General features: G+C 45.2%; 7 protein-coding genes across 7 annotated transcripts; 2 read left to right on the top strand and 5 right to left on the bottom strand.

Moving 5' to 3' along the window:
- Positions 1-3434: 3434 nt before the first annotated feature.
- On the bottom strand, positions 3435-3947 carry YALI1_B01223g (uncharacterized protein; the record flags this gene model as incomplete). The annotated part of the gene is made up of 1 exon (XM_500354.4): positions 3435-3947. One exon carries the CDS (start codon positions 3945-3947, stop codon positions 3435-3437), a length of 513 nt encoding a protein of 170 aa, XP_500354.4.
- Positions 3948-12160: 8213 nt separating this feature from the next.
- YALI1_B01136g (uncharacterized protein) lies at positions 12161-12721 on the bottom strand (the record flags this gene model as incomplete). Its single annotated transcript, XM_500355.3, has 1 exon — positions 12161-12721. The coding sequence occupies one exon, from the start codon at positions 12719-12721 to the stop codon at positions 12161-12163; it is 561 nt and encodes a 186-aa protein (XP_500355.3).
- Positions 12722-13436: 715 nt separating this feature from the next.
- YALI1_B01127g (uncharacterized protein) lies at positions 13437-13765 on the top strand (the record flags this gene model as incomplete). Its single annotated transcript, XM_068281917.1, has 2 exons — positions 13437-13537; positions 13582-13765. The coding sequence occupies 2 exons, from the start codon at positions 13437-13439 to the stop codon at positions 13763-13765; spliced, it is 285 nt and encodes a 94-aa protein (XP_068138018.1).
- Positions 13766-17880: 4115 nt separating this feature from the next.
- YALI1_B01084g (uncharacterized protein) lies at positions 17881-18921 on the top strand (the record flags this gene model as incomplete). The annotated part of the gene is made up of 1 exon (XM_500356.2): positions 17881-18921. The coding sequence occupies one exon, from the start codon at positions 17881-17883 to the stop codon at positions 18919-18921; it is 1041 nt and encodes a 346-aa protein (XP_500356.1).
- Positions 18922-19065: 144 nt separating this feature from the next.
- Positions 19066-19405, bottom strand: YALI1_B01069g (uncharacterized protein; the record flags this gene model as incomplete). The annotated part of the gene is made up of 2 exons (XM_068281916.1): positions 19066-19248; positions 19355-19405. 2 exons carry the CDS (start codon positions 19403-19405, stop codon positions 19066-19068), a joined length of 234 nt encoding a protein of 77 aa, XP_068138017.1.
- Positions 19406-19443: 38 nt separating this feature from the next.
- On the bottom strand, positions 19444-19803 carry YALI1_B01065g (uncharacterized protein; the record flags this gene model as incomplete). Its single annotated transcript, XM_068281915.1, has 2 exons — positions 19444-19698; positions 19789-19803. 2 exons carry the CDS (start codon positions 19801-19803, stop codon positions 19444-19446), a joined length of 270 nt encoding a protein of 89 aa, XP_068138016.1.
- A 79-nt stretch (positions 19804-19882) lies between these two features.
- Positions 19883-20285, bottom strand: YALI1_B01060g (uncharacterized protein; the record flags this gene model as incomplete). Its single annotated transcript, XM_068281914.1, has 3 exons — positions 19883-20058; positions 20106-20158; positions 20206-20285. The coding sequence occupies 3 exons, from the start codon at positions 20283-20285 to the stop codon at positions 19883-19885; spliced, it is 309 nt and encodes a 102-aa protein (XP_068138015.1).
- Positions 20286-21554: the final 1269 nt, after the last annotated feature.

Raw genomic sequence — 21554 nt, 5'->3', positions numbered from 1 at the left:
CTCCGAAATCTTACCTGTCAAGTTGCTGCAAGGCAGACGTCCGCTTTCGGCCTAATGCATTCTAGGCATTGCATTAGCGAAAATACCGTTGACGTCGATTGGGGCGAGAGCGAAAATGTTGGCTTTTGGGGTCGTCACGTGGCTCAAACGGGACCCGCGACATACAGCGGCTTCGCATCAATCTCTGGAATGAAACGGAAAACTCCGTTTCACGATAGCGCTATTTCTGCGGTTCTGACAGGGGTTCGCGTGGTGGACATGGACAAAGAAACGGCTGGAGCTAAGTCATTGTGACTTACAGGGGGGGGGGGGAACGTTTCCGGTATTGTACTGAGGCTGTGCTGTAAAGGATACGTGGCTTGAGTTTTTTGTTATCCACCACATGGTCTGTGTGGTGAGTATGACCTTGACTATGTGACCCCCCCGACAAGACCCTTGTCGTACCCAGCATGACCCATGTCGCCCCACAACGTCGGCCATGTCGTGAGGCAGCACGACGCTCTTACATACCACAGAGATCCTCCTGTCGATCCACCTCTACTGCACAACAAGCTTGCCCCACGGTGCGTCTGGTGGAGGTGGGATGTGCAAACAAGGCAGAACAAAAGGTTGGACTGGAAAGTAACACAGGATGATGAGTATGACAAAGATTAGGATTTGAGTGATATCAGACGAATTAGGAGATTGAGCTGATTGCTCTGGTCAAGTCTCCGCTCCGATAGCTTTACTAAATCTCGAGTTATGAGTATTTTTGTTGCACTTTTTATTTCGCAGTTGACTTTTCAGTTACTTTCACCCAGACACAAAGAGAACTGTCTGCAACGCGAGTCTAGCCTTCTCTGACTTTGTCGGCTCCTTTTTGACTGTCTCTGTGTCACTCCAGTTTCCCAACTAGGCAGGTTCTTGTCTCAACGGCCTTTTGAGAAGCGAAAAGTCGACTTTCCTGATCCAGTAAGCGGCGTGGGGGTCAGAAGACCAATGGAGAAGCCGTGAGTCATGTTCTTTGGAGGTGGTGGAGCGGATGTTGCCCGGGCGACGGCTCCATATGTGAGACAACTGTTGGCTACAGTCGAAAATGTGATACAGCTAAAAAAAGGTGTGATACAGCCTCCCAAAAAAGACTCTCCGTCTCCGGAAATGGGCCAGACGAGAACGGCGAGTTGACCACGGGGAAGAGCGGGTCGCGGAGAACATCCTGGGGAAGTCCGAGTTTCCGTAAAACGCCTTGTGACGAAACTGGAGCGTTTCTAAGATTTTCGGAAAATCCAAAAGTTGATATTTTGGGCGTCTCATCCTTCGAGGTACTTTATTACCTCTTGTCCACATTTATAGACCCGTTTACGGTCTCTTGTTGCCGATTATCATCTACCAAGGTGTTGTGTTGGGTCTGCTTTTGACTCGACTACATTTGACTTGTTTGCTGTCGGTGGAGATCATAAGACGTGGCGGATGGAATTAGGAGTATTGCGGGGGCGCGAGACAGGTTATGACGGCCAGATTCTGGGTATGACGGAGAAGAAGGCTCCGCGTCTCCCTCAAGTCTTCTCCAAACTATTATTGCCGCACTTTTTTCATGCGTTTCGACAACGTTTGGCTGCTTTCGTGATATTATGTGGGCGCTGTCTCAATATTGGGCTGTACCAGAAAACTAGCGCATTGTAACCAACAGCTCATAAGTCATAGGTCATAACGGCTCTGGCATTTGTGTTTTGTCCCTTGAGATTGCTCCGCTTTCACGTCTGTAGAGGTTGGAGACATGTGTTGTTGCTTATACAAGACAACACCACAGGTTATGACCCATATGATACCCTGGTGGTTGCGAAAATACACTACTTGTAGATCCCTACAAGGTAGCTGTCTCTTACGTCTCTGAGAGTTATCTGAGTCGAGTTGCACTGTTTTGTGCCGTTATGGGTTTCGGCGAGCTATGTAATTGTGTGTAATTAGACGACTTTGCTTCTGTGAGGGCCAGCATAGCCCGTGTAAGTGGAACAACACGACATGGGTCATGCCGTTACAAGCAGTTGTGACGTCACCCCGAATCGAGTTAATCGTCTTCTACAAACAAAAAAGGGGCTCTTTACTCTGTACGAGCATGCAGGAATGCAGGTGGATAGACTACCACCAGGGTCGGGCCGTCGACAAGGGTGGGACAAAGCCAACAAGGGCCAATATCGTTATCTGACACTGCCGTTGCTGCCGTGACACCTGGTCCAAGGCCCCTGTCGCTAGTGCATAAGTCACGTGGACGGTTGCATAGCCTGCATGTAGCATATACACTACAGGGTGTGGGAACAGCTGTAGAATTAGGGAGAAGTGCAAAACCAAGAGGCACATTCCATTACCCCTGTAATGTACGAGTACAACACTCACACAGCCTAGAGTCTGATAGGGTGGTTTTGTTTAACACGCCATGTTGTGGGGACCAGGTGCTGATGCAGGGTTGTAGTTTGACAGGGGTCAGGTCTGACAGGTATGAACAGCCGTTTATGAAACGTGTTGGTAATATGCAGAAACGCACAAAGTGAAACGTGCTACTTGTAGCAGTGTGATGCGTCAGCAGCTGCAGGGAAACATGTTTTTGTGAGTACAATAATGTACAGGTTTTGACCAGGGGCAGCAGACAACGGTCAGAAAGCAGGTTGCTGCTGCATCGTTTGTGCTGACTCTGCAGCAGGGTAGCGGAGCGAGTTTCCTGGCTGGTGTGGTTGTGGGTTACAACGAATGTCGAGAGTGAGTCCGTGTAGTTTTTCTGTTCCGCGTCTGGGGGAACCTCATGCCCTTATATATAACCCCCAACCCCTTGTTCAACAGCAAATCACACTTGGCATGTAAGGGTCTTCTCATCTGAGGGTATTTAAGAACCGCCCAACAAGCCGAACCGGAACTCGAACCGCAATAAAAAGTACATTGTTAGCACCAGGTCTATCCAGAAGACGGCCCTAAAACATGCTTAGTCATACAACACTGGGTCTTGGCGCATATGCGCCGATGCATAGATAATGCACACCATGCAACTTGACGCATGAACACCGAATGGATGTTCTATTATAACTCTTCAGAGCAAGGAAAATGGAGAGAGAGATAGGCTGAAGAAGTTTACAAGAACGCCTGCGCTGAAGGTCCGGTCAACGGTCACGTGACTTTACCACACGAGCAAGGGATTCAGTGAGTCTAGGAATTCAGTAGTCTAGTAATTAGGTTAGTCTAGTAATTTCAGTATCTAGTAATTCAGTAGTCTAGTAATTCAGTAGTCTAGTAATTCATAGTCTAGTAATTCAGTAGTCTAGTAATTTAGTAGTCTAGGAATTCAGTGAGTCTAGGAACTTCCTTAACCTCCTCGACCTCATACTTGGGCTCTTTCTTGAAAGTGCCAACGATCTTTCGCGCCATTTTCACTATTTATAGCATCAAGTTTGGCCGTGGATCCAGTTTCACCCTTCTCCACCTTGCCTTTCTTCTCCTCCACCTTGTCCTCCCTCTGCGATCACCTCATTTGCGTTCTCTGGCCTAGGCTCGACCTTCACTGGTTCAGCGTCTGCTCTCCCTGGCACTATATCATTGTTGACGTGTTGAGACTCGGAATTGACCTCTTCAACGGCGACGTCTCCTGTCTTAGATTCCTTTCTGGATTCCTTCTCCGATGCCTCCTTGGTCTTCTTCTCAACGCTAATGGAGTTCTCCTCTGTATCATTTAGCTCCATTACTGCCCCCATGACGTCCTCAGTTTGAGACTCCTTTGCATCATCCTTAGATTCTACCTCGTCGCCCTCAACGTCCTTCTTGACCTCGGGACAGTCCAGAATCAGCAGCAGAAACCTCTGCCTTGAACTCGTCCTTGGCCTCATCTTTCGGAGGAACTTCATGTGTGTAGAAATCTCAACTTTGGACTCCTGGGCGTGGGAGATGAGGTTTCGAGAGAGCGCGGAGGTGGATCTACTACTCATTATTTCAACGTCTCACAAGTCTCTCCGTTCCCCTCAAACCAGAGAAGTATTTTGGTACTGTACCAATATTGAAACTGTTCGAACCACGAGAAACAGAATCCCAAAAATGGCGTCAACTGTCAAATTAGTTCAGTAAATTAAATTAAGAAAATTAAATTAAATTAATTCTATCAGCGTATTGAGAGATCACGAGCACCATTTTGATACCAAATAGGAACATTTTGAAACCATTGGCATGGCTTGTATCCAGTACAATACTTTCATGACCCGACCTGATCGGCACAACGATTTACGTAGAATATATATACCCGCCGTATAGCCGCTTCAGAGCCGAATCGCTTAAATAGCCGAGGCAACTGTGGAGAAAAAAAAAAAAAAAAAAACCCTGGGAGAAAAAGGGCATAACTGGTGTCTAAGGGGGTTTAAAATAGCATGAATTACAATTGTATTTTTGGATTTCTCTTTTTTGTTGTAATTTGATTTTTTATGATTTATTTCCGGATTTCCCAATTTTCCAAAATCAGTATAAAAAGAGAACAAACCAAAAAGAAAACAAAAATTCCAAAAAGAAGCAAAAAGAAGACAATCCAGAAGAAGACAATCAAGAGGAAGAAAAAAAACACCAAAAAGAAAACCAAAAACACCAAAAAGAAAGACAATAACACACTGTACAACAAGAACAGTACATACAATACTCGCCATAATTACTTTGTATGCATGCAGACAGGCACCAGGTACATGACGTACTGTACTTGGAAGCGAGGTAATTTGCATTGACAGCTGTTTTTGAGCCGTAGAAATAGTCGTTTATTTTTCTCGTTTTTATATCTGATTTTCCAGATTTTATTTTCTGCAAATTTGGGTAAAAATCGAAAAAATCGTAATGTCATATTTTCTGCAATTACGAAAAGAACAAAGAAAAATAAAAAGAAAATAAAAAAAAAAAAAAAAAAAAATCGTATTGTTTCATTCCAGAAAAATTCAAAAAAAAAATCGTATTCTTCATGTCCGGAAAAATCCGAAAAAAAACTAAACCTCCTCTCACCACCTATCACCACAAATGCACACGGCCTATCCTACATCTCCACCTATGCACAGAGGTTGCATTACATGAAAAAAAAGCAAAAAAAAAAGTAGAATTTGTGTTTGAGCAGATATTATGACGAAAACGGAGCTGAGCAATTTTTACGTGATATCCACAGTTATGAACACTGAAATGATTCCAATCGGGCTTCATGTTCGCCGCTGAATGTGAAAGAGAGCAGTAGTGGGTGGGCAAGACGACAAGCGAGCGCGTGGCTAAATGGGTCATGTGAGGGATAACAACACAGCTGAATGGATCACGTGATATATAACACGACCAGGTCCCATAGGTGAATGTTCATATACATTACTAGTTCTGATAGAGACGATCAAACTTGCTGTCTTCCAGCTCACGTGGCCTGTAGTCATAATTATGGTAAGACAGTGGTCTGCTCATAATCGAAAAAGTCTCGTACTGTAGTCGTAGTCGTACGTACTCGAACTCGTAGTCGAAGTCGAACTCGTACATAGATGGGAAAACGCAAGGTAAACCCTAGATGGAGGTTTGTATGAGACAGGGAAAAACAGTAAGAAGAAGAGTGTGCTCCAAGGGAAGAAGCGTCTGAAAGTAGAAGGGCCTGAAAATGGTCTGGACTGGGTAACGATAGCCGGTGCCCTAGGTGGCGAGGTCCGGAGAGGTCCGGTGAAGCGATTCTAAGGAAGTTAGTGGAGTGGGGGACAGTCCCTGGGCACTGCGGAGTCTAGCCAGTCCTTCTGACGCTGTCCATGTGTGATGGCTGAGATGTGTTCTGTGTGTGTCTGAAGGTTGGCTTCATCAGTCATATCCAGAGGTTCTTTGCGGGCAGCCCATTGCTTCTCCCATATGGCGTATGGTGTTGGTCTCGCTTCAGGATGAGAGGTTTCCGCTTAGATTCGTTGTGTAGAATTAGTACATGATGTTTGCAGGTAGGAGGACTCCAAGAAGTTTCAATACGGTGCGTGCAGTAAGTTGTTGACGAGTTCGAGTGGTGGCTGGCATGCTCCGCACCGGTCCGCTCCATGTTTGAAAGCACTAGGATTGGGTAGATCTTCTATGAAGGTGCCTATGATGAAGTTTACTTTCCGCCAATGAACCTGGGATTAATCTCCAAGACTTGGGGGTTCTTGAGGTAGGGGCCGTTAAGGCGGTCCAAAGGAGTGTCTCTCGGTTGCAGACTTGTCAGGATATCATTTTTTTCTAGAGGTGTCAAAGATAGCGGGGAAGTGGCTGTTAATAAACAAAAACCCGGAGGTGTGTGGATTGACGACTGGCGGGGCTGGGAATCCTCTCGTTGTGCTTATTTGAAGTACACAGGTTCCAGAATCTACACTGATCAGGGTTCCATTCTTTACCAGTGTATCGCTGCCGCTAGTTATCAAGAGATCGTCGTTACAGGGGCCTCCGAGAGGATCACGACTGGGGCTGAGAGTCGCTTCGAGAATGCGTTTTTCGCCGGCAAGTACGTACTGTACTCGAACTCGAACTCATACGGTATGTACTCAATAAGTGTCTTAGTTGAGCGGATACTTGGGATGTATCTCGCAATATCGACTCGATAGACACCCCAAATCTGGTTCAAACGACATCTTAAACCGACTTTGGAACTATGGCAACAAATATGCTCTTGTACTACAATCTCTCGAGTTGTGTAGATGTCCAAGTCAACTCGTTCGTATTCGGTAAACTTTAAATGTCTCAGCCGAACGAAACCTTATAATTTTCGAGCCGCACAGAATTAATGAGCCGCACATAACATGGGGTTAAGAGCCGTCAGATTGGACCTGGAGTTGATTTTGAAGATGCTGTGGTACCAAAGAAGTGCTATAACACCTTTGTATATGTAGATGTCCACTTTTTCTTGTATAAAATTTTGCTCGCAACATCACTCAACAAACATTTGAGCAACTAGAGATTTGATGGAGGTCTCAGATTACGATGAAAAGTATATGAATTAGGTCCTCTCATGGTGGGCTTTGTAATGGCATTGTTTTTGAGTTGATTCTGTCAATATTCATAAATTTGATCTTATGGACGACTTGTGAAAATGGGCTTTCTAGATTCTTCTCTATGTAGTAATGTCAGAATAAAAAAAGATGGTTCATAGTTATTGTCTAATCAAGGGTTAAGACATGGTGGCCTTTTCAATCCGATTTGTCCATTATTTAGATTTTTTTGCTAAACCGACATTTCTCTCTGCTGACTAACATACCAACTCGCTGGATATTGATCCAATTGATTTAAAAAGGATTTAAATCGAAAGCTGGAATAAAGACGAGTAGAATGGTTTGTATTTCGTTACTCCAATCTCCTTGTAGCCCATTGTGCCATCTCTATCATGACACATCTTCCCCATAAAAACCCAATAAACCGGAGGATTTAGTTGGCCGAAGAATGTAGCGAGTCATAACTCCATTTTTAATGAGACAAGAAGTGATTATTTTTGCACATGAGTAGAAAAATAAAGGCCTAAAGATTGATTGAGAGTTCTCCTCCTGGTTTACACTCTATAAGGTGCGTGTTTTCAGTGCATCAAAGCACGTCCTTACTAATAATGAGTGACGCGACATAATAATGGATGACGCGACATAATATTGGGTGATGTTACATACATAACAGGCGTCTTTTAATGAGCCCAATCTGTAATTCCGAGTAGTTTTTATCCGTGGACCTATCCAGAAACTCCAGGGTCCAGAAATGATTACAAAAAAAAAAAAAAGGATTCATTCAGAAGATGGAGGAAGTGCGCGGTTTAGATATGTTTAGATGTGTTACGAGACACTCTTTTTCCGTGATCAGCGCCGAGTTCAAATCCATTTCTTCACTCCAGTGAGTGTTGCTGCGTCCAACGAGCTGTAGTTGAGGGAGCACGCGCAGCACACAACTTCGAGAGCGGAGATGCAAGCGATAAAATGATTACGTAATTGGGTTCCTCATTGGTCTCCTTTTAGTTGATTTATTCACTATATTGCGATTACGGGTCTAATGGCAGATTGAATGTCTACCCGAAACGAACAAAATCGAGAAAAATCGACAACGGCGAAAAATTCGACTAAATCGAGAAAAAGCCAAATCGAGAAAAAAGGCCGAAATCAACACCAGAGTCCAGGATATTCGTCTAGGTCATATTAAAACTCTTTAGAACCAAACTGATGCCTTAATCCCCACCAGGTCTTCCCAGTTCCCCTCCCAAACTCCCCTAAACTCCCCTATACTCTCCATTCGGGCAAAAACCGCTCGGAAAAATGACTGAAATGACTGGCAGATTAAATGTACCCCTCAGATAGCTGCAGCTGCCGATTTGCCGCTCGTCTAAGCCTCTGTGACGGTGTGAGTTGGGTCTAGCATGTATTATTGCATTAGCGGGAGGCAAAAACAAAAACAAAAACAATAAAAAATGGAAAATAAAAACATCACGAAATACCACAAAAAACCACGAAAAACCACGAAAAACCACAAAAAACCACAAAAAAAACCACAAAAAAAACCACAAAAAACAACTGAGATTTTTTGTGGAAAAAATTATCCAGCGAAAATACTTCTGTCAAGTCGGATGTTATATCTCGATTTTTCCAGATTTTTTTTTTCCAGATGTTTTTTCCGAATATCCCCAAAACACCTAAACTTCATATATCCAGGCTCCAATTCCCTCCTAACACCCCTTACGGCAACCTGTGCCTGGATATAGTCCATACTTGGCATCTATACATTGCTTTGCTGAGCAGACGGCTTTTGGACATTATTCTGTATTGTATAATGCACACCAACACGTGTTATGGAGGATCTATTATAGCTGGAAACCTATGGATGAATCCGGCGGTGTAGTTTGTCAGATATGTCTCTGGAAGTTGATTCAGGTGGGCTAAAGTATAGTACAGTATAGTACTTGTATTTGCTTCCTCCTCCTTTCCTCCTCCTTTCCTCCTCCTTTCCTCCTCCTTTCACACTCCCTTCATTTTCAAGCCATCTCCAGCCTCGAACATTCACCCGTTCATACCTCGTAAAACAATCTCATGTCAACAGTTATACATCCGACTATTGTTGAGAATATGGTACTGTATTGTCATGTATAACTGTCGCATATTTGTACTGTTATGCCTGTTCAGCCGGGCTGAAAAGTGGAGATTTTTAATAGCCGGTTAATAACACTCCATCCAGGGAGATAACTGAATAATAAACAAATAATAGAGTCGCAAATAACCGCATGTATTTATTGGAAAACAATAGATACCGCGCAGTATGGTATATTGTTGTATAGAGCCATCACCAAAGAGCGATTTGCGAACTGTAGAACCGAGAGAACGGATCTAAAAGACATGGCCGGTCTAAAAGAGAGCCAAGATGCCAGAGAGAGAGGTTAGTTCCGCTATAAATGCAACTCAACAAGATATTAGAGAGACCAAGTCCTCATAAAAGTTCCAATATGGTTCGAACAGCCCAGCTTTGGGGGGCGGGGGGATGGGGGGAAACCGTTTTGGTTACATGACCGCAGTACCAGTTGACATCTGGGTAATGTGACTCAGTACCGCATCTTATCCGGGTAGACAAGGCGCTTCTAGTCTCAGCTCCACAAGTGCAGCTCCACAAGTGCAGTTCGCAGCAACTGGCCTCTAGCAAGATAGCTTCATCAAAGACCTCGTGATAAGCAAAGATGATCATGTATCATCCTCAATTAAGACATACAGAAAAGATGCACACTAGAACACCAGAGTCTCAGTCCAGCCTCACCTATCCCCGTGCCACCAACATGAACGAATGTTGACAAAGTGGGAGAGATGGGCCTGTCTGTGCCTCTAGGATGAAAACTTCTGAGAGTGTGCTTTTATACCAGCAGTGGCTGTTTCAGATAGCTAAACGTGTAAACAGCGCCGTCACGGACATTAGCTGGCTTTCTGGAGACACACCAAAGGTCTTTCAGCAAAAGACGCTTGGATGATGTCTTTCAACTGTCTTGAATCTCATACTGCCGCTCACACCTGCTTCCCACCTGCTCTACCCACTCTACATTCCTCTACAGTTTTCTGGACACAATTCAGGTACTCTCCACGATAGCACGATCGAGACACGAGCGAGTGGCTAACCGGGACACACTGAGTCTGGGTATCCAACGAGCCTGTGTCAGGGTTTGTGCCACAAAGGAGATCTCAGTGTACAGTACAGTATGTACTTTACTCCCCATTGAGTGGAGAAGGGTGTGTCATGTACTCTCGTCAGAGTGGTATTTGTCTGTCTTACTGTTTGTGTCGGGTAAGTATCTTCAGTGTCTACAGACACATATCTAGCCTCTCAACGATACTAATATCAGTCTAGATACCGTGAGCATTGAAGCCATATCAAAGAACTTCCACTAGACTACAACCTATAGCATCAGCATTGGACTTCACGGACATGAGATTTCCCCAATTGGAAAGCCGCAGTTAGGAGGAATACAATAATCAACTCCCAGTTCTTCAAGAACAACTGTAGCCAGAGTTTTCAGTGCCCCCAAAACCAGCCCTCTCTACGAAAGGATCCAAAAGTGTCTTTTGAAGAGACTGCAGTCTATTTAAAGATATTGTAGCAATTTCGGGATCAAATAGAGTAAAGATACCTGTTTGAAAACGTAATATTGACTGAAGCCAATTTGAATCGTTCAAATATGAGCATTATTGACCGAGTTGTGGACTGTTCTTCCAGGGAAGGATGGAGCCGAAGGCGTCAACTTTGAGACATTAAGAGATAGAGACAGGGTTGTAGGACAAATTATGTTAGTTGTTGCAAAAGGATACCATTGACACCATTCACTCTTTATTTCTGGCAAGAATGAACCATTCAGAGACCACTATTCAGGCAAACCCTGTGACTAACCCTGACTAACCCTGCTGCTTTCTAGAAGATGACATTCTCGATATTATAGAACAGATGAAAACCAGTTATACAAATGATATTGCCAGATTTTGTCAAAAAATTCCTCTAAACTAACCCAATTCAAATCAACGGAATAGTCGTAAAGTTGTACCATTGAGAATGACCTGAACATGCGGATTCGTAGATCACTCAATGGGATCATATTACTATGACTATATTCAGTGTATGAGACTACAATCAAAAAGCAAGGCTTAAATATATAGGGCGCCTTGCTGTCTCATTTGATTGACATATAATTCAAGTACTACAAGTGTTGTATTGTCTACAAATTTAGTTGGACTTTACTTGATCAGAAAGTTCCGCTGGGGATTCAAAATCACCCTTCCAGATCACCAACAGCGCCAAAAATAGTACCATAGGATAGAGAAAACGATTCTATTTCAAATGAAATATATATTAGCTCTTTGTGTTTTACAAAACTCGGAGTTATCTCAATTTTTTACATTTCAACTATCTTTCATTTAGTTGACCCATTACTTGACTAAAACCAGAACTACAAGAGGGACACCGTGGGTTCATATCACATGACAAGTCACCAAATCTAGGCTGTTTACGTGCTCCAAGCCACGTTGAACTATTGACCAAGTAACATGACCCACGGCGAACATTTCCACCGTCTACGTTTCTGCTGGACTTTCGTTGAGGAAAAAAATATCTGCGTGAGGGTTGTTATCTCCTGATCCAGCAACCCAGGATATCCAAGAGTGGTACCATTGGATTGAGAATTTCCTGGGCTTTCCCTTGGTATAAATCAATGTACCACTTGTCTTATTAATTTTCGAGATATTTGCGGTTTTCCTTATTTATTTTTTTTCTTCTTTTTTGGGGGGGGGGGGGGGGGGGGGGGTATCAGGACACCGGGGTACATGAGAAGGGCAAGATAGTGTGGGGGATCACGTGACTACGACAAGCGGCTACGGTTTGCGGTACATAGAGAGCGGCCAATGGTAGCATTTTATTGACATGGATGGTGAGGGTAGTGTAATTGAGATGTGGATCGAACGCGTCGAAACCGATCAACTCAGCATTTTGCTATGCTCGATGCTAAGTTTACTGTCCCAGACACTTGAGAATATCTCCCCACACCTTCTTAGGGTCCTGGGCAGCATCGACGCCCTTCCAGATACCGGTCTTCTGGTAGTAGCCCACAATGGGCTCGGTCTGCTTGTGGAAGGAGACGAGGCGCTTCTTGAGGGCGTCGGCGTTGTCGTCGGATCGCTGGACCAGAGCCTCGCCGGTGATATCGTCAATCATCTCCTTCTTGGGGGGGTTGAAGACCTTGTGGTAGGATCGGCCCGAGGCGGGGTGGGCCAGTCGGCCGGTGATTCGGGCCCACCAGCAGATCGTCGGGGATCTTGAGCTCCACGGCCTTTTCGAGGGGCTGCTTCTTCTCCGCGAGCATTTCGTCGAGCTTCTCAGCCTGGGGGATGGTTCGGGGGAAGCCGTCCAGAATGAAGCCGTTCTTGCACTTGGAGTTGTTCTCCAGCTCGGACCGGATCATGTTCACCATAATGTCGTCGGAAACCAGACCTCCGGCGTCCATGATCTTCTTGGCCTCCACTCCAAGAGGAGTCTGCTGCTGGACCTGGGATCGCAGCATGTCGCCCGTCGCCAGATGGCACGCGCAGTACTTCTCCACCAGGTTGGGGGCCTGGGTGCCCTTGCCGGCGCCGGGGGGACCAATCAGAACCATTCGGATGGACTTGGGCACCTCGGGGGCAATCTTGGACTTGGCAGAAGCCTCGAGCTCGTGCACTTGGGCAGCCAGACGCTCAACGGTAGCTTTCAGATCTTCAATGGTGGACATGTTGTGCTAGGAAGAGAGAACCCAGACTTTGTGGAAAGTCAGGTGGAGCGAAAATAAACTTTTTGGGTCGAGCAAAACGGTCAAGAAAAGTGGTTCCAATACTTGTACTGGTCTGATTCACAGAAGAAAAACCTCCCACGAGCCGATTGGCTGCATCTATTCACCGAGTTTGATTCGTCTATTTGACCGCTCAGTCCGATGCGTCAACCTGACCGCTCAATTCGACCGCTCAATTCAACACATCAGATTGACACCTCAGATTGACAAACTCTATTTCCCAAACTCTCTTCCGACCGAGAACCTCCACCCATTGGTTGGATCCAGCACGTGACGACCGGTTTCGCGAGTCTTCGACCGAGCACACCCAACGCGGAAAAGGTCGCGAGCCCGGGGAATCAAGAAAAGCACGTGATAAACCAATCCAGACCCCGCCGACGGTTGCGGTCACGTGAGAGCCCTGCGGAACAGCCGAGTCTCCGCTGGGGGATTATTCACCCAGTGCAAGTTACCCTACTTTTATCCTCCACCTGAAAAAAACGCCTCACCTGTTTTCGGGACGCTCGGAGTTCGGTTCCTGCGCATTTTCGGGTCGGACTGATCAAGAAACCTTGCTTCTCAACATTTCCGAGCCGTCGTGGGTTCGATCTAGGCTTGTGTAGATATTAATAGACAAGCCGAGGGGCTCCAAGATGGACCACAGCACCTTTTCTAAAAGATGGACTTATCCCAGGAAACTCCAGAAGCCCCTATTCAGACCCTATGGCTAATTGGGGACAGAGGTTGCAACGTGGGTCTTCTGAGTCATTGTGAGTGCAAGTAGTCAACTAACTACTTGAAGGAGACTTGAAGGGAACTTGAAGGAGACTTGGAAGGAGACTTGAAGGAGACTTGAAAACAGTTGAGACCCTGAAGACAAGTAAGACCCAGCAAAAAGAGATTTTCCAACTCCCTTGCGTCCAACAATCTCAAATATCACGAAGTCACCACTCTCGGCTACTGTACAGTCCACATCTCAATAGCAGCCCGGTAATCACGAGTGGATAACAACTGGAGACAAAACCAGGTCACCCCAGAGACGCGAACCCGGTTAACCCAGACAACTCCGACAACCCAACTCCACTTCTCTGCTGACACCCATTGACTTTGGAATATGACAATGTAATAAGAGAGACCTCAAACAGGACCTCACACCACCACCAGGAACCGTAGATCGGCACACCACCGCCAGAATCCGTTTTTCTATGAGAGCTGAACATGAAGGAAAGTCCATGGAAAACGTCAGTGCCCGAAGACCTGATCCTCCACTCCACACTCCACTGCCGGACACGGCTGAGCATGGACAACACTAGGCCACAGGAACCAAGCATTAGAACCATCAGCATCGGCGCCACATGTAGCAACCAGCGAGATTGGGCAACTGCTGAAGTACCAGCTGTAGGAAAATGCTGAGCAAGCCAAGTGACGGGAAGTAAGAACCACGGGGACAAAGACGCCACTAGAAGCGGAAGCAGAAACAGAGAAACCAAGAGTAGAAGTGGAAGCAGGGATAAGTGACCCGACACCGCAGAAAAACTATACGCGACATTGATCGCGTTATTTGCTCGTTAAGGGGCCGAGCTCTCGGTAAAATTACACCACTAGTGATTGGTGTCGGAGGTATCTCAGAAGAGGACATTGCCTGTTGAGCATCTCGAAGCAACAAGCGACCAGGTGACATCCACAATCGCAGTAGAGAGACCGTCCACAACGGGGGAGAGTCTCCTGGAGCCAGTGGCAGCAGATTAGGCTAATTGTGGAGGCTGAGGATCAGTCTTGGGTCCCAGGTGTGGCATTGTACTTCCTATCAATATAGTTGCAGTGGCATAACCGCTAACACTCAAGTCGCGCCACAAGAACGATAAGCTTACCAGGGTACAGGCACAGTGAGGCTTTCAGGGATGTATGGACAAGTTGATACGAGGTCATCATACCGGCACTTGACGATTGCACAACGCTGCAGGGAAAGAGAGCCGGCCCACGGTATGTGCAGGAAGCTGGCCAGTAGTTCCACATCAAGTTGGCCCGTTGATCTGCCTGAAGTTGGCCCGTAGATCCGCCTCAAGTTGGTCCATAGTTCCGCCTGGAAAGCAGATAGCATTGGAGCCGGGAAACGCGCCGTCACTCGGACTATGCCATCGAGTCTGCGCTCATGGCCCATGTATACTGCCAGCCTACAGCTTTGGTCTGGGAAAGAAGCAGCCACTAGGACTACGTCCCCATGCCTGTGCTACATCCCCATGCCTGTGCTACATCCTCGTCCTTTCCCATCTTCATCCACACACACTGAGTGTATTCCCTCCACAACGATCGCTTAGAGTTGGAGACCATATGAGGTCCGTGGGGGTACCTTGCTTGGATGAATAGCAGATGTGACAACAGACGTGAAGACGTAGCGGACATGAGGTGTCATCCGAGTGGCTGCTCCTTTCAGACTGAAGCTGTTGCGAATAAGACTGACAGAGTGTATGCCGCGAGCCCAGCCGCCGAATGTTGGCGTTCGTTGGGTAATAATATCATCACATGGCATGGAATAATCATGTGGAATGGAATCACCATCAAGAATGGTATCATCGCCTCGCCTTTGTCTGCCGTTCATCGGGGTCAGTGGTATCATGAAGGGAGGCTCGTCTGTACTAGGGATGTGTCGTTGGCGTTTGTGTAACGCGCTTTGGTATCAGAAGCTCTACCTATCGGCAACACCTGACTCGGTGGTATCAAATGGTGAGTAAGAAGAAGAGTTGCGGTCCGGCCAGATTGTCAAATAATGTGGACATTCTGAAGTGACAAAAAAGAAACAAAAGGGGAGAAAAGAGTACGAAAAAGTACGAAAAAAAGCACAAAAAAAGCGTCCCGCCCCATTGTGGAAGTCACGTGACCTTCCAACTCACTCCTCCAGAGAGAAAATTGCCCGTTTTATTTTGTCTACATTACTTTTGACGGGGATGGATGAATATTCTTATTAATAATAAATAATTTATGTTTAAAATCTAGAAATACCAATAATACAGCTCCGAAAAGTAGACAATTGAGCCCGTCGCATTTGATGGATTCTTCCTATACCACTTTCGATCCAATTAGACCAATATTACCAAACCAGCCCCGTTTCAAAAGAACACCTGGAGAAACAATGGGTGGAAAACGGCATATAAATCTCAAAACGAAATATCCCAAGCACCTCTTTGTTTCTTCACGTGACCTACCAACATACAGTATATATCAATCGCATTTTTTCAATCATTTTGACAGTACAGGACCCACAGTACATACTGTACTTGTTCAAGTGTACTTGAAGCTCCCTCGACAAATCAAAAGAAATATATATAATATAAATAATATCTACCCCACAATCACTTCTAGCCTGTGTTAACATAATCCTCAATTGCCTGCTCTCAATTTGTCAAAAATCAGCCAGTGAAATCGTCAGAAAAATCAGAGTCCTTTGTACATATTCAGTTCAATCGTCATGAAGAGGATTGGAGTTTGTGGTACTTACCTGATTTGAAGGGGTTGGAGGAAAAAAAAGAAAGGGGGATTTGAATGAGGATGTTCCCGGTCTTATATGTTTTTTTTTTTTTTTCTATTTTTTTATAATTTTATAATTTTATTTGGTTTCTTCTTTTTACCATTTTAAAAGGGAAAAAATTCCCAAAAATACAGTTATTTCGAGGAGAAATATTAGAGCGGGGGAACATACCATTTAATTATTCAGTGTTCCATTACCAACGTGGATAGTACCAAAATGATCTTCACGTGATGGGAAATACAATGCGACCCTCTGATTTCCCGTTGAATCATTATTCATTGATATGCAGTCACCTAAATTTTCCCTCTTACCATTTCTTTATAATAATAATAGTTTTTTTATTTAAACTTCCACAAAATTCCATATATCTAGAACGTTATTTACTCTACTTTTATTGGAGGACTAAGTAAAGTGCAGACGAGGGAAGCGAGGGACTGAACACAACTTTTGCTGTAGAAAAGTAAGAGAGACAAGACTGGTTTCGTAGGAATAAGAAATGTCAGAGGAACACAATGGTATAAATTTTGGCCACAGATTCATACTAAATTAGTCACCATAACTGAGTCCATGCCCCGGTCTGTGCCCGGCAGGTGTGCATTGAAAAGAAAAGAAAAAAAAAACAAAAAAAAAAAAAACCCCAGAAAAACCAGAAAAAATATCAACACAACCGAGCCAAAAGAATGGAACACATGGGCAAGAAAACATTGTGAACAAGTAGCGGGTATTTCCAGAGTGATGTTTCGAAAGCGTTTATTACGTTTGTTATGAAGTCTATGGGCTGAGTTCATTTAGTTGTGGATTAGTTGGATAAAACATAGATGTTGATAATAATCAATATCGTGGTAACGGCGAAGCTATATAAATAGAATAAATCGATATCCCCTGGTGTGAAGACGAGAACGATATAATAATTTAAAAAAATTTCCATCTTTTCATACCGCTATTGCCGATATGGATTATCAAAATACTTGGATTTACTTGAAAACGCCGCCGTGTGGTGCAGGGAATGTGGAAAAATCGATACTCTTGACCTGTATTTACAAAGTTTCCCAAACACGAAATACACACTATCGATTCCAGAGATCGTTTATGGACAAAATGGACTTCAAGTGTGACTATCTCCGCTACTGAGCTCGTGAACTACAATGTCATTTCGGAGCACATATTTAAACTCCGGATTGTGTCTGATAATTAGCCTGGGATTGTTTAGGGAGTGTCGAGTACACACTACCCTCTTCAAAACACGCCACGGTGAATCTATGACAAAACTGAGCACATTTTTACAATCAGAAGACCCACATTTATATACAAAACGGTTCTCAAATTCGGGATATCTTCTCTTTCTGACCCGTCAGAAGCCGTCCATTACCACCCTGATGTTTAACAATATTTCAACAGTTTGCAGAATTCTTAACAAATCTTAACAACATGTCATTTTTATCTCATTTTTTAAAGTTTGTCAATATCCCAACATTTTAAATATTTAAATATTTTTTAATTTTATTTTAAATATTCACTCTCTGCTCCCAAACTTATCGTGCAGGAAAAATTCACTGCCGCGATTTCGACCCTCCCCCATCACCACCACATTCCAAACATGTCCGAAACCCCGAATTTGGCGACCGAGGCCGTTCTGGTCCACTCCGCGCCCGTGCCCGAGGACGCGGTCCCCGTCTCCGGCATTGATTTCGACAAGCCCGAAAACAAAAACACCCGGGCGGCCGATTTGGTCGGAGCCATGAACGGGATGGGTTTCCAGGCCACGTCGCTGGGCCAGGCCTGCAACATTATCGACGAGATGCGAACGTGGGAGGGCGTGGACAAGGAGGGCAATCCCGCGAAAACTACGATTTTCCTGGGCTATACCTCCAACCTGATCTCGTCAGGCCTGCGTTCGACCCTCAAGTACCTGGTGAAGAACAAAATGGTGTCTGCGATTGTGTCTTCGGCCGGTGGCATCGAGGAGGATCTTATCAAGTGTCTGGCAGAGACCTATCTGGGCGACTTTGCGCTCAAGGGCTCTGTTCTGCGAGAAACGGGGATGAACCGAATCGGCAACCTGCTGGTGCCCAACGACAACTACTGCAAGTTTGAGGAGTGGGTGGTGCCCATTCTCGACACCATGCTGGAGGAGCAGGAGAAGCAGGGAGTCAGCTGGACGCCGTCGACCGTCATTGACCGCCTGGGCAAAGAGATTGACAACGAGGACTCGGTACTCTACTGGGCCCACAAGAACCAGATCCCCGTCTTCTGCCCGGCCCTCACCGACGGCTCTCTCGGAGATATGCTCTTTTTCCACACCTTCAAGGCCTCGCCTCTGCAACTCAAAATCGACATTGTTGCCGACATTCGCAAAATCAACTCCATGAGCATGGCCGCCACCCGTGCAGGCATGATCATTCTGGGAGGCGGTCTGGTCAAGCACCATATTGCCAACGCGTGTCTCATGCGAAACGGAGCCGATTACGCTGTTTATATCAACACTGGCCAGGAGTTTGATGGCTCTGACGCCGGAGCTCGTCCCGATGAGGCCATTTCCTGGGGAAAAATCAAGGCCGGAGCGAAACATGTCAAGGTGTATGCTGATGCCACTTTGGTGTTTCCTTTGGTTGTTGCTGCTACTTTTGCAAAGGAGTAACCCGGAAGCGAAGACTGTAGATCTGAGCGGACTACAAACAGCGGTGAAACAACAGAAAAGTACAACAGATAGCTACGAGTAGCAATAAAACAGAAAAGAACAACAGAAAAAGAACAACAGAAAAAGAACATCAGAAAAAGAACATCAGAAAAAGAACATCAGAAAAAGAACAACAGATGAGTAGACGAAACGACACCGTAGATCGGAAAATATAGCAGAGAAAACAACCCTATCAATGGAACCAGATCCAATTTGGCCCAGAAAATGGTCAAGAAAATGGTCACGTGACCCAAACCCCTGTTTTAGAAGCGCCACAGACGAATCGGGCTGTACCACTCGGCTCGTGTTACGTAATCATCGTTAAACTATATAAATTTTTCAACTATAATATATATATATATTTTTTCGCCGCATGAATTTTTCAACTATAAACTTTTTTTACGCCGCACGTATTTTTTACGCCGCACGGATTTTCAAGCCGCATGGTTGGATGCACTTACGGGAGTCAAAAAACAGACACAATCAGGCCCAAATTTGGACACTAGAGGGGTGAAGTAGGTGTGGAGTCACGAGATAAAAATGATTCACGTGATAAAAATGGGTCACGAGACGTCCCCATAAGTGCCATATTATATGCAGAGTTTGTAGGGATTGCTTTATCTTCAGCAAAGATTCGGGGGATATTATCTCAATGGAATAATTGACCTGATGTTCACAATTGCCATGGTTAATATGATTTGCTGACAATCGGCAGTTTCGTAATGAACAGAGACGAATCTAGAATCCGCGTCACACTGAATCAATAGGACTGAAACCAACACATGACAAGATGTCTGGGTCTTGTAGGGTGTTTCAAGTCGGATCGACAAAAAGCTTGGACATTAAGTCAACATAACTGTTGAACCTGGTCAATCTCCCTGGTAAACAACCGGTGACGGTCTTGTCCTCTACCACAAAAGCCTCACCAGAGATATGGTGGTTGATGGGTGGAGGTTATGGCGGTGGTGGATCCGGAAGTAGTGAAGAACTCGGTTTCAACAAAAGTATCAGGAAGACTCAATCGTGATCTCTGTTGTCGTGGAATATTTTTGTGCGCGTAATCCAACCACAAGTCTATATCTAGGCTGGGATGGGGAACTGAATCAGTTGACCATCAGAGATTAAGTGATGAGACTTGGTCGAACCGTTCGTTGCATCAGGTGTTGAAATTTGTGATTGACAGAATTCATGACAATTTCTGGAGTGTAACATATGTCAACTGTGAAGATCGATACCTAAGAAGACATACATGACTCGATATGCAACACGAATACGAGCATGTCAGCGACTTGGCGTGTAGTTAAAGACGTAGGAGGGGTTAACATGATTCAACTTTTGATCGGTGCGCGTGACGAGACTATGGCAACGTGCAAGTCATGATCCAGGGCAGTCATTCCGACAGGGGAGAAAGGTCTGCTTCAAACTCCACTTCAAATCCGAGCTCTGACTTGATGTCACGATCCAGAACAGAGTCAATTGCAAAGATCCACTACCGCGAATCGGAATATCGGCATTCAATTCCGATCCGATAGTCGTGTTAGGGATGAGTCTCGTCCAAGTTCCTCCGCGATGTCTGTCTTCATCGCTTTCTTGAGTGGCATACCGCCTGCATAAACGGAGCCCGAACATGAGCCAGAGTGACCAGTCAGAGTACTTCAGCGACAAGGGCCTGGAGCCATCCCAGTCTGTCGAAAAGTACGGCGATTGTTTCGAGGGCCAGCTGCTGTGGAATGGCCGGCCGAGACGTGGTCGGCACCGTGACGCGGACGACTAACGACGACAAAGATGTTGGTGATCTAAGAGAGAGGGGCAAAATATCGGCACACCCATATCGGAGGCTGTAAAACCCATTAAACACCGAGGTTTTGCATATGTCATGTCATGTCATGTCATCTCATCGCTACCACCGAATCTGAACAAAGACCCGTTGTCAGATGACACCTTCAACACAGTTCCATACTGTGCTGTTCCAAAGATTGGTGGTGTCAGTTTGTCTATAATCCACCCATCGATCGGCTGGGCTAAGGACACCCACCAGAGAGCCTAACGCTCCAGAGCAGAGACAACCACGCAAATATAAATCCCAGTGATGAGTAAGAGGAAGAGCGCGACTACGACGGGCTGGAAAATGACCCGAGTCACAGGCGACACAGAAGCAAAAATCTAAAGACGAAAAACGCACAAGATATGAAAAATGCACAAGAGACGAAAAACGCACAAAGAGACGAAAAAACGCAAGAGAAAACGCACATAAAAGTGGGTCCAAAGGGACCCAGATTTTGAGACGCAAAACGCACAGAAGTGGGTCCAAAAATCTAAACCCAAAATGGTCCTTTTTTGACGAAAATGGCACATCAAAAGACCAAAACAGAGTCCCAATAAACCACCATCTCTGTTCTCTCTAATGAAAACCATTACAAAATTTCCATAACGCCAGCTGTCGATGAGAACGACTTACTAGTCTTATTCAAACACAAGTCGACACTCGTATGCAGGGTCTGCGGAGATGATGCACATTACCCCACATGTCACATAGACAGTACAAGTACATACTGTGCTATACCCCGCAAAATGTGCCCAAATATACCCCACAT

Source organism: Yarrowia lipolytica, chromosome 1B (genome assembly GCF_001761485.1).
Source record: "Yarrowia lipolytica chromosome 1B, complete sequence".
Taxonomy (NCBI): domain Eukaryota; kingdom Fungi; phylum Ascomycota; class Dipodascomycetes; order Dipodascales; genus Yarrowia; species Yarrowia lipolytica.
This window is presented reverse-complemented; position numbering and strand designations above follow the sequence as displayed.